Source organism: Lepidothrix coronata, unplaced genomic scaffold (assembly GCF_001604755.1).
Source record: "Lepidothrix coronata isolate B3197 unplaced genomic scaffold, Lepidothrix_coronata-1.0 Scaffold28, whole genome shotgun sequence".
Lineage (NCBI taxonomy): Eukaryota > Metazoa > Chordata > Aves > Passeriformes > Pipridae > Lepidothrix > Lepidothrix coronata.
This window is the reverse complement of record NW_016690208.1, coordinates 2127625-2139847: the sequence shown is the minus strand read 5'-3', so window position 1 is coordinate 2139847 and position 12223 is coordinate 2127625. Positions and strand designations below refer to the sequence as shown.

The following is a 12223-nucleotide window of genomic DNA, read 5'->3' as shown; positions in this document are numbered from 1 at the left end:
ACCTGTGCCAGGGCCTCCCCACCCTCACAGGGAAGAATTTCTTCCTAATATCTATAAAAACATCTGACTTTAAAGCTTCTGTTTCCAAAGGAAACCCTTTTGATACACAACATTTGGAGTCGTGGGAGATGAGGGTGGATGGTGATCTTTAAACACACGGGGGTTGGTGCCTGCCTGCACTGCCCTGTTTTCATGCTCATTTAGCTCTGTTGGTTCAAGTGGAATCACACCAGCAGATGATCAGGATCACACAATAATAAATCACACTTCTTGGGTTTTCCTTGACAAGTACAGGCCCCTGGCCTGTAAGCAGTGCAGAACCTGCTACTATATCAAGCCTTACATTGGTTTTATGCTGGATAAAATTCATTTGGCATACAAATGCTGTGAAAGGTGCATTTGATGGCTGCCTATTGTGTCTTTTCCATAGAGGGTAGCTGCTAGTGGTGAAAATAAGGGAAGAAGCAGCTAATTAAAACCAGGCAGGACAGTCTGCAAGTTGGACAAGGGGATGACTTGCAAATTCACAGTGGTTTGGTGCTGTTCTTCAAAAGACATACCTCCTCTTTCTTCTGGTCTGATTTGGAGCTTTGGAGAGTTCTGGGTTATCTTTATGTTTTTACAGATCATGTACTTTGTTGCAGGATGGCTTTTGATCGTCAGAAAACAGTAAGAAAAATCAAGCAACTACTCTTTTTGTGAAATTCTAATTTCTTTAGCAATAAAGGTTCAATCAATGCATTAGACTATATCATGTTATGCATTCCCCTTCCATAGGGTAGCTCTCATTGGTGTTGTCACTGTACCAGGTGAGTTATTTTGCCCTCACAGTCACTGAAGTCAGGCACACACCCCCTGTGTGTGTGAGAATGTGAGAGGGAGAAATCCTTATGCTGTTTCAGTTCTTCCCAGCTGCCTAGTGAAGTGAAACTCTTTGTAGTGCAGTTCCTCACTTCAGCTTCTTGTATTCTCTTGATCTTACTGTGTCCATGCTCTCATGTGAGTAATTCTCACACTCAGCCAGGGCTCTGCTGCTTAAAAGCTCAAATTTCAGTTCTGTTCTATGTGGAGATTATGCCCCATCCATCTTCCTTTTGAGGTTGCTGAGGGCAGATGCCTCTGACTGAATTCTCCTTTGCTGTTGGAAGACCTTCATCAGCAAGCCACACAAATGAGGTGGGAATCACCTCAGAGTGGTTCAGGGAAAGAACATACTTCTGCAGTCATTCTTCATGCCTTCATTCACCAAAACCTTATTTTTGGGGTAGCTCTGGAAGGTGTCAAGTTTGAGCTGGAGGCACTGCAGTATCACAGAATTGGGTCTTAATCTTCATCTGCGACAAAAGAAAAGGTGGTGAGCTCAGTAATGTCAAAGAGGAGTGTTTGGACTTTATTTCCCAAGCATTTCCAGGTTGGAAATACACTCAGTTCTTCTCTCACCACAAGTTGGGTCTGTTGCTGTGTGTGATATTTGCTTACAAGCACGCCAGTTATTCTCCATATGAGACAAAGATTAGCAGCATATTGATTCTTTAGGTGAGGCAACCTGCTTCTCCACATGCTGGGCCTGCTAAGTTGTACTCAACATACTTTGTTCTATTAAAAAAAAATAAAAATCTAGACACTGGGGGTTTTTCTCTTTTTGGGTGACACCTAAAAGGACTTCTGAGCAAGCATGCGGCCCAAGTGTTGAGAATTTGTTTGTTGGCTTTCTTTTTTTCCTTAACCCTTCACAGGAGATAACTTGGTTTATATATTCTCTCAACTGTTGTTGAGGAAACCCCTCAATGCTGCAGCTTGGATAAAAATCCAAGAATTATTTCCTTGGGCAATTCTGATTTTAGATCTGTGGTCACAAACTAGGTCTGACTCATGGCCTCCTGGCAGCTGCTGCTCTCTGTAGCCATTGCTCATGTCAGCCTTGCTAAAAATGTATTTGGGAGTCATGAACTATCCCTCTTATTACTGCTGCTGCTCTCACCTCTACCTCCACCTCCCCTTGGGGCTGGGCTGGCTCTGTACAATCAAGCATGAAAGTCAGATGGAAGCCAAGAGCTTTGCTGCAGACTGAACTGGTGCAGCACCAGGATTCTGTGGTTGGGAGAGAATTTACCTGATGTCAATGCATTCCATTTTGTGTGGGGAGAGAAGGGAAGCAGGGAATGAATGCATCCTTATGGGTACCATGGGGGCTAAACCTGTCTGGTTCTTTCTGGTGGAGCGTGTTCACCCTCCCCGTGTCCGTTCAGACAGGGGGGTGCATGTCAGAGAACTTTCTGTTTCTTGTAGGCCCTCAGGTGTTGATGAAAAGTCAATAATTGGAGGAATTCTGTCACGTTCGTTCACCCTGAATAGTGCCCTGTTCTGCAAATAGTGCTGTGGTTTTCCACAGGATTTCTCCCAGCCTGGTGCACCCTGCAGGATGGCAGCACACGGCCCTGCCAAGGGCACAATGGATTTTTCCCTGTTGCATTCGGGATGTGCCTCAAGGTCTGCGTGTGCTGGGAGCACAGCTGTGCTTTGTGCTGCAGAGGTACAAGGGGAGACAATGCTGCCCTCCAGAAATGACAAACTGAGGGCCACATGGGGGTGGGAAGAGGAAAAGAGAGACAGTGAAAGGAAGTGATTTGCCAAACTTCAAATTTCAGGTGGATGTGATTTAAGCCGAGCTTTACCTACTTCTTGTTCTGGGACCAACCCACTTCCAGCTCACTGCCCCATGAAGGGAGTTAGAAGTCTTAGTTTTAATCTAAATATAAGGGTATTTATGTGAGACTTTGTTGTGCTCAGTAAATACACTGCACAACACTCCTGCTCCACATATTCATCCTCTTTCTTACAAGGTGTTTCAGCTGTATTCCATTAAGTTTAATTGTGCCAGCAGAGTGTTAGGTAGTAGCTAGGAAAAAAAATGAAAGAATGCAGAAAATTGTTTAGGAAAGATCATAATAAATTCTGTGTATTACTATGGAGTGATGTTTGTTTTCCACCAAACTGTGGTACAAATGTCACGAAACTGTTCAATATTGGTATGTATCATGTAATTGTGCTGTGAAGGGTTGGTCTGTGATGGAAAAAACAGCTGCTTATTACAAGAGTTTCCAAAATGTTTTTGTGTGGGAAACTAATACTAATATGCCACCCAGCCAAAAGGTATAATGGGAACTTTGGATTTAGTGAGGTCAAAGTTGAGACCACTGAACTTAATATCGTGATCTTCCAAATTTTAAATGGGTACATTGAACTATGAAGTGATAGTTCAAATAAATAAATTGGCTTCTGTTTACCACACGAAGGATTCAGATTGGGAAATAAAACATGTTTACTAACAAATGTAGTTCCATTTTCTGTGAATTACCCTGAATATTGCACTGTGGATCCAGAGCCTGTTAGAGGGACAAGATGAGATGCCATTTCCTGCTCAGTGCATGACTGTGAGATGCCTGAGGGTGAGGGAGGCTGAGCATGGCCATGGATGTGCTTTACTTCCCTTTGTGCTCTGTCTGTGCAGCCACAGAGACTGGCCTAAAATGAAAGAGCAACAATAAAGCCACACGATCAGTGCACTTGTTAACTGTGAAGGGTGTTCACCCAAGGCCTGAGGCACCAGGTACGTGTGGGCAAGTTCAGCTGGCATTTTAGTTAACATTCAATATTTCATGTATCTGAGGCAGGTCTTGATACTCATTTGTAGGTGTACATGTACATGAAGGTGATATGGAAGTAGCTGAAAGGGCGCAGCCATTTAAAGAAGTTAGAAGTATTTCTTTGCCTCTTGAGACATTAACTTGTACATCTTCTAGTTTTAGTGTATGGGAGTGTCACAGACCATTTCTGTGGAGGGACATGTTGAAATGACATCTCTCAATTGTGGATCAGTGGAAGAGAAGCTTTGTGACAAGACTGGGAATGAGAAGAGGTGGAACCTAGAGTAGTGCGTTCCTTTATTCTCACGGAAGGATTTAAAAACACAAACATCTCTTTTCATACCAGTTTTTAATAGTAATGTTGGACCTCCCTTTGAAAAGCCCAAGTTTTGCTCCTGTAGAGGACTTTGGCATAGCTGGGCTTTTGAGGACAGGATGTATCCCACTCCAATCCATCCCTGGGGGCTTATGATCTCCAAACAACCCGTCACACCTGTGTGCTCACTGAATCCAGGCCTTCTGGCCCTGCTGCTGTGAAGGCAGATGGTTCAGCAGGACCTCTCAAAGAGCTGGCCAGTGTAGCAGAGTGCTCCCAGGGATCCCTGCAGCTTTGCTGTCCTGGAGACTGCAGGAGTGCAGTGCTGCTCTGCTCAGAGTTACAGTTCCCAACATAAGGACCTGATCTGTCATATGCAGCATGATATGACAAGTTACCAAAATATTACTGCCACAGTGTCTTTGAGGTTTATGCTGATCACCACAGAGTCACAGAATGGTTTGAGTTGGAAGGGACCTTAAAGATCATCTCGTTCCAGCCCCCTTGCCATGGGCAGGGTCACCTTCCACAGGTTGCCCCAAGCCCCATCCATTATTCTGTTGATCAGATTCTGTTGATCATCACTCCTGATAGGCAGGAGCAGCTACTTCTGCTTGTCTTGTGCAGCTGATCTTTGTCTGAAGCCTGAGAAACTTTGGTCTTAGTGGTTCCTAACTGGAATTCATTTGGAATGCACCGCTTTAGGTGGAGACACTTCAGTCAAATTAACATCAACCTTGAACAGATATTTGTATAACCTGTTCCAGGCTTGACTGAGTTGGTGGGTACATGTTGAGAACAACGTTCCTATGGAAGGTTGCAAAGGAGAACAGGGTTATGCCCTGATATTAAGAAGTAGCACTGATGAACCTCTGTAAAATAGTCATGACTTTCATGTCAACTTTCACACGACTGTCTTATGCTACTCTTACTACAGCTCAGAGTGATAAGACCTCAAGAACATGTTGCTATTCCTGGAAACAAAGATTTCTTCCGAGGAGACTGTTTCCTGTCTTTGCAGCCAGGGAAGGAAAAAAAACATTTGACAAGGCTTTTTGCAAATGTTGCTGCAAAAATTGAGGAAAAAGTAATGTTCTCTTATTTCCATCTCTGGTGTACTTTAATCACTAGTCATTATTTTGGGAATAATTTGTAACAAAAACGGAGATAAGAATTTCAATTGGAGGATGAAGTACTGTATTTATATTGACTATCAGTTTGAGCTGGGAGTGTTGGTTACAGAAGTCAAAGGTAGCTGGTTTTTCAGTGGATTATATTATCTAGTGTGTAAATAGAAGAAGAGAATGAAGCAGCCTTGTCATATATATATATTTTTGAAAATTCTTGAGTAGTATTTTGTCAAAGGAACTATACACCATATATATTATAAATTATATATATAATTATGATATATAAATTAACTTATTAAGATTATTTTTTTCTGATTATTTATAATATAAACAGACTGTAGATGTACAAATCTTAAGTTTAACTTAATTAATGTAATTAACTCCTGTCTATTTAAGAACACAAAGCTGTCTTGTTACAGCCTTTCTTAAAATGTTTCACATGATCAGGTTAGGCACAGCCTAAGCAGCCCTGTTGGCATGCTTGATAATCTACATGTTTCAGGCACTCCTTTCATTTAAAACTGCCCAGGAATTCCTCAGCAAAATTATTGGACTGTGTCCTCCTTCATAAGATGCTTTTAACTGTAGCTTTTCTCCTGCTCCACTCAAAAGGTCAGAAAGAAGATAAGATGTATCTTCTAACAAGCTTTTGTTGTCTGCTTGAGCTGTGGGGCTGTGTAAACCCTCGTGCATACCAAGGAAGTTGTGCAAAAATATCCTGCTGCTCCTAATTGTCGTGGTGTTGGCAGGAACAGGCGCTGCATTGTCGGTCCCTCGCTCGCTGCTCCCGGGGTTTTGATCAACACCAGTGAAATCTGAGCCCAACAAAAGTCAATGAGAGGTTTGTCTTTGATTGTGCAGCAGCCAGGATTGGTCCCCAGCTGTTACAGGCACAGGCAGCATCCTAATGAGGAGAGCACAGCGATCCCTGTGGATTTACAAAGGGAAAAAACTCATACATACTGTGTGTTTTAATGTGCATTTCCTGCTCTTCCTGGAACTCTTCTTCCCTTATTACAGCTGAGTATTCCCTGAGCTTGGAGTTTTTCGAGTATACCAAATGCTTTTAAAAAAGTTAAGTTAATCCACAGTGTTCACGTGAGCAACTTAATACTCTGACAACAATATCTCGAGTCTTGATAGGTGAATTTCAGGAAGAATTTCTTCACTGGAAGTGTTGTCAAGCACTGGAATAGATTGCCCAGGGAGGTGGTGGAGTCACCATCCCTGGAGGTGTTTAAAGAAAGACTGGCCGTGACACTGAGTGCTGTGGAGTAGTTGACAGGGTGGAAATCAGTCAGAGGTTGGACTCGATGATCTTGGAGGTCTTTTCCAAACTGATTCCGCAGTTTGGTGAACTCTCATGAGATCACCTAAAAACTGCATTATTGGGTGTTACCCTGTGAGCTGGAATAGATGGAGATGTCCAGTTAAAGCATGGCCATCGTGGGTTGTTCAGAGCACCCTGTGACATCCTGACTGAGCTGGGCTCGGACAAAGGGAAAAAGGACAGTCGTGGTCATGTCTGGTTTGAGTCTGGGCAGTGCTGCTGAGTTTTGAGCCATTTAGTAGGTCTGATATTTGGGTAAAATATTTTTCAGGGAAATCTTAAAGTCGGCACAGTGCTTGCTTGCCTAAGACTGCAAAGTGTAGATTAAAAGGTGACTTAAGGAGGTTGGGTAATGAACACTAATAAACCAAACCTTTCACTTTACTGTGTTTTTGACATGTGCTTTGAATGCTGTGGATATGGGTGAAAAATCTGGAGGAAGTCATGGTGTGTGAACCACCAGCACCCTGCTGCTGCAAATGTTACTGGCACACTTGAAGTGTGATTCATTAATTCATGTCTTGCTCATAATCTGATTTTTTTTTTAAATAGAAGGGTGCAGTAGTTTGGGTTCAGTTCAGTTTTGGAGAAAAAAATCCAATATTCTGTATTGCATCAATTACTCTAATTTCATCATTGTGTGCTGTGTAAATGTGTGTTACCAGGAATGATAGTTTTCCATATGATTTGCTTAAACATTTGTCATGTTTCCATCTGCTTAATGACCTCTTGTAAAATAACCAATTATCGTTTAAAAAACTAATTTAAATTAGAACTTGTAACTTGAAACCTGAGCAAGGAGTAGTTACCTCAGAGTTGTTTTTGTTGGGTTTGGGGGTGGGGAGGTGAAGGTAAAGGACATTTGCTGTTTAAGAGGATTGTAAAGGAAATGAGTTTGCAGAAGTTGAAGATAGTGCAGGGTTTGAGGAAACTGGAGGCTTCCTGTATGACTTTGAGCAGATCACTTAACCATGCTGCCTCAGTTTCTTACCCATAAAATAGGGGTGTGTGTGTGAAGAAATATAGATCCTCTTAGTTGCTGTATATAAAAAAATGAATTTTTGGAAGGCGGGAATCATAAAAAAAAAAGAGATTTGTGAAAGCAGAAGTGCTTTAGCTCTCATAGCAAGGGTATGTGTGGGATAACACAACAAGAATTGGAGGTTATAAGTATATTTAGAAAATGGTTGAACTAAAAAAGGCACTATTGCACTGAAATCTTCAAAATGTGAAGCACTTGTATTTATCACTGTCACTCAGCATCAGGTCCTCTGTTTCACTATTCAATAATCCTCAGTAACACCCATGTTACTTTTCAGTGCTCCATTTGTGCAAAAGAGCTTCTTAAAAAAAAAAAGAAAACGTAGTAAAATCTGAATGAGATGCAGTCATACTACCTGTACTTCCAGCAGCTTGTAGATTTTGTTTTACAGAGAAGGCAGATTTGGAAATAACAGGGATGGCTTGTTAAAATGACATTATTTAACTACAAAGGTTTAAAAATACAAGCTCAGGGCAGTCCCGTTATCTGATAGGCTTTTGTTTCCAAGTTCATCCTTCAGCTCCTCTCTACAATTGTTTTCTGTTAAGTGAACCTGGCATGTTGTTTTCCTGAGGTTTGTGGGTCATTGACAGTATTGGGTTTCACACAGACCAGCTGTTCTCAAATCAAGTCCCTTCCTACACCAGCAAAGTCAGAGCCAGCAAAGCAGGGAGCACACAGGCAGAGGTTGGTGGAGGCAGGAAAGGCAGCACGAAGGCAGCAGAATCATTTTACTTCCAGCTTCACTGTTAAGACTTTCATGAATTCCATGCTCATTAGCAAAACGTTGAAAAATGTAGTGTTAAATTACAGCTGCTCCTTGGGACTGTTTTTGTTGCTCCTTGGGACTGTTTTCCTAAACTCTAATTACAAAAGCAAGCCTGAAACAAGGAGAGTTTCAAAGCCCCTGGCAGGAAAGATGAAGCATCTGTCACATGCAGAGTTGAAAGGAATTGGGGATCTACAAAAGGAACCGAAATCAACTTGAAGCCTTTCCCCTCTGCCCCAGCACTTTTACAGTGGTGTCTGGGGTTTTTTCATGTCATGATGTGGTGAGGGAGTGTTTGGAGAAGCCTGGCAGGGATCTGAACTGCACCAAGACCACCAGGGTTGGTGGCAGAAGGTCTCTCTGTGGCCATGGCAGTGCCAGGCTGTCGGCTGTGCTCCCTTCCATAGCACATGCCAGGATTAAAAGCATTTCTGACACTGCCTCTCTTGTTTGCTGTGAGAATTTTCATGTATCCAGACACACATAAAGCTATAGAATGCCCCTGTGTTCAACCTTAGGTGAGCATCCCTCCTTAGCAGCCAGTGTTTGGGACTCCAGGTAACAGCATCCAGGGCACTCAGAGTAGCCAAGGTGTTCTTCTGTTCTCACAAACAAGTTGAAGGTGGTTGATGTGATTTTTAGGGTAATACAAGTTTATTGGACATGGCACGATAGAGAATTGTAATTTTGGGGCTTTTTACTGTCATGTCTGATGGAGCCAGAACAGCAGCTCTGAAATGTCCATCACACACTTGCTCCAGAGACCTGCCCCTGACACAGGAAAATACCAGTTGCTGTAGTGGGAGATGCAGATTTGTGAGGAAGGGGAGCAGCGAGTTGGGGGCTGCATTAACATTCCTGTCTAGAGCTGGATCATTGGCTGGTACAACAATCCTGAGTGAATTTCTTGTCCTGAGGAAAAGCCAGGCATATGGAAGAACAGGTTGCCCAGAGAAGCTGTAGCTGCCCCATCCCTGGAAGTGTTCAAAGCCAGGTTGGATGGGGCTTGGAGCAACCTGGTCTAGTGGAAGGTGTCCCTGCCCATGGCAGGGGGTTGGAATAAGGTGGTCTTTGAGGTCTCTTCCAACCCAAACCATTCTGTGATTCTGTAGAGGGGGTAATATCGAACACACATTAGATAATTTGATCAAAATCATCATATAAGATCTAAGAACTGTTCTTTAAACCAACTGCAGCTAAGAGTCTTATCCCACAAGGCATGCTAGGAGAGAAGTTCCTTGTCATTTGGCTGATATCTAATATTTAAAACTTCTGTCACACCTCAGTGTGTGCACACACCCTCGCCCTCAGTGTGATGGAGAGGAGGGTTTCTGGGGGGACCCACAGAACCAATGCCTCTCAAGAGGAATGAGCAGCTGGCCTTGCACACACAGCCAGTAACTCTGAAGAAGAGGTTTTTTTGTTGAGTCTGAATGAAAATCAGGACAAACATCAGTTGTTAGAATGTGCCAATCAAGGGCTTCTTGGTAAATTCCATGTAGAGAGAAATTTTAATTTAGAGCTAGTGTTCAGTCTGTCACCAAAGAGACACTCTTCAGATAAAAGTGCTTCAGATCTCATGATACGGGAAACCAGTAATTATGAGATACAGTGAACAATACAAGGTAGAATTGCTAAAGGGATTAATTAGCCTTAGTCGAACTAACCACTATAATTGATGCAAATATCCATCTGCAGCCTGCTGAGACATTAGATAGTCATCATACACCTGCTCAATTCAGCAGCCTTGCAGAACACAGCTGTCAGAATGATTTCTGGTTGGGGTTTCTTTTCTTGAGCGTACTTGACGGTTTGTTCTTTTGTTGTTCAAAAACGTTTTCTTTTTCTCTTTTTCTAAACAGCACTTCCATGATGGCAGAAAGGCACAACAACACATTGAAACTTGCTGGAAACAACTCGAAGCAGTAAGTGGCAACTTCCTCAGATGTGACATTAAGACATTTTTCTGTTGTTTTCATAGAGATGGTTCCAGATATCATATTTGGAAAGAGAAGGGTGTAGGGATAAAAGATGTATAAATGGGATTTTTAAAACTCTACTGACTTAAACACGCATGAAAAAGTCTGTTTTAATAGTACATTTGGCTTTCTGTGGGATCTATATCTATCATGGGTAGTATTTCATTTGATATGACTTGAAAAGTGTGCTAAGCATTGCTGGAACTGCAGAGTCCCTAAGGATCCTGTTTAGATATTCCACTGAAAGCTGAACAGCTTAATAATGTGTGAATAAATTGAACAGGACCATCTCTTGAGTGAGGTGCAGCTTCTCAAAAGTGAATACATTGGAATTGTCGTTCATGTGATGAATGAAAAGTGAGACTGTAAATACAGGAGAGGATAGAGAAAGGGGGCATCAGTAGCCAAAAGTACTTCTTGCACATTTATGAATGTCAGTAACTCCCGTGTACATTATAAAAATGAAGGAGTTAAGTTTTGGAAGAAGGATTTCTTCTACAAGAGCAGAAGAGATGCTAACAGGGAAAAATACATATGGAAATATGAGTGATGTTGGTAGCATCAAGCAACCTGAATAATGGAACAAAAAATGTCTCTCTGGTAATTTCATTTTTTGGAGTTCTTTAATATGGAAATGTATTTCAGAGTGAACAAGTGAGTCCCAAAGCCTGACAGTTGTTACCACAGGCTGGTTTAGGGACAGGTATTGATTTTAGGTAGATTTTGCTGTCTTGTTTCCTTCCTGCAATGAAGGCCTTTGTTCTTCCTTGTCAGAGTAAAAGGCGGTTTGAACGTGACTGCAAAGAGGCTGATCGAGCACAGCAGTATTTTGAGAAAATGGATGCTGACATCAACGTGACAAAAGCAGATGTAGAAAAGGTAAGCTGAGGGTGGAGAGACTGTTTGTAAACACGGCTGTGATAGGTTTAGTTCCTCAATCCCAATGGGAGGATAAACCCTCTGAGGCTTAGTGCCTTACTTGAGTCAGGCTGTACGTTAATTAAAAACAGGGGGATCTCTGCAGAAACCTTTATTTGCATAAAAATTCTAAACAGATGCAGTCAGTTTTCTTCAGTAGGTGATATCTGAGTTTAACACAGCTGACATGGCTCTAAAGGAGTTTATGCAAACTCAGTTTTAACTAACACCCTGGATTCTGTGACAGTCAGGCTTGTGAGGGCTCCCTGAGGGCTGCTTGCAGTTTCCACACATTTTTGTTTCCCCTGTGATCCAGGTAGAACTCAACTTCCTGCCCTTTGAGCAGCACTTTGAAGATGTTCTGATGTCATTGGATGTGATGAGGTATTCCCAGAATTGTTCTCATGGTCCTGAGTTTAGAGCAGGACAGCTCTCCATGTGATGCAGAATTCTGGAATCCATTATTGTCACAGATGGCACAAGGCCTTTATTTTCATTTCTCAGTTGCTGTCTGGTTGCAGAGTCATTTGTGGCTTTTTTACATTGATCCCCATTCAGTGAAGCTTTTGAACTGAGCTTAATTTTAAACATCCAGTCCTGCTTCAGCATGTCTGTCTGGAAATATTTTCTCTTTAATTTGATTCAAAACTGGATGTGTGGAAGGATGCTTAAAGTTTGAAAAGTTTAGAGGATGCTTAAAGTGTAAATTTTACTGATCCAAGTCCAATACCTGTAACTTAAGGGAGCAATGGAGATGGAAGGAAGTGTCTTTAAATTGCTTCTCTTTTTGGAGTTACACATCTGCTCAGAAGCAGATCAGAAAGACCATATTACAATGTGTAAGGACAGTTTTGTCTTCCCTGAGTTTGAGTCAGGTAGGCAGAAAATAGCCAGAACATTTGAAAAAGTTTGTTTCTTAAAAGAAACAAAACAAAAAACAAACAAAACCACAAACAAACAACCCCCCCCAAAAAAACCAACCAAAAACCGACCCACCCAACCAACAAAACCCCCCACAACAACAAAAAAATCCCATAACCAAAGAGAACAGAAAAAGAAAAAGCTGAAGCTTAAAATATACCAAACATCTCG

The 12223-nt window shown here is 42.0% G+C and overlaps 1 protein-coding gene across 23 annotated transcripts in view; it reads left to right on the top strand.

The window, feature by feature from the left end:
- The window catches only part of FNBP1 (formin binding protein 1), a 96135-nt gene that overhangs the window by 38122 nt on the left and 45790 nt on the right, over window positions 1-12223 (top strand). For all 23 annotated transcript variants that reach the window (XM_017810130.1, XM_017810129.1, XM_017810134.1 and 20 more), the window contains 2 exons: window positions 10097-10159; window positions 10988-11092. In XM_017810130.1, the coding sequence (XP_017665619.1) occupies window positions 10097-10159; window positions 10988-11092 (168 nt within the window). The remainder of the gene's footprint in view (window positions 1-10096; window positions 10160-10987; window positions 11093-12223) is intronic.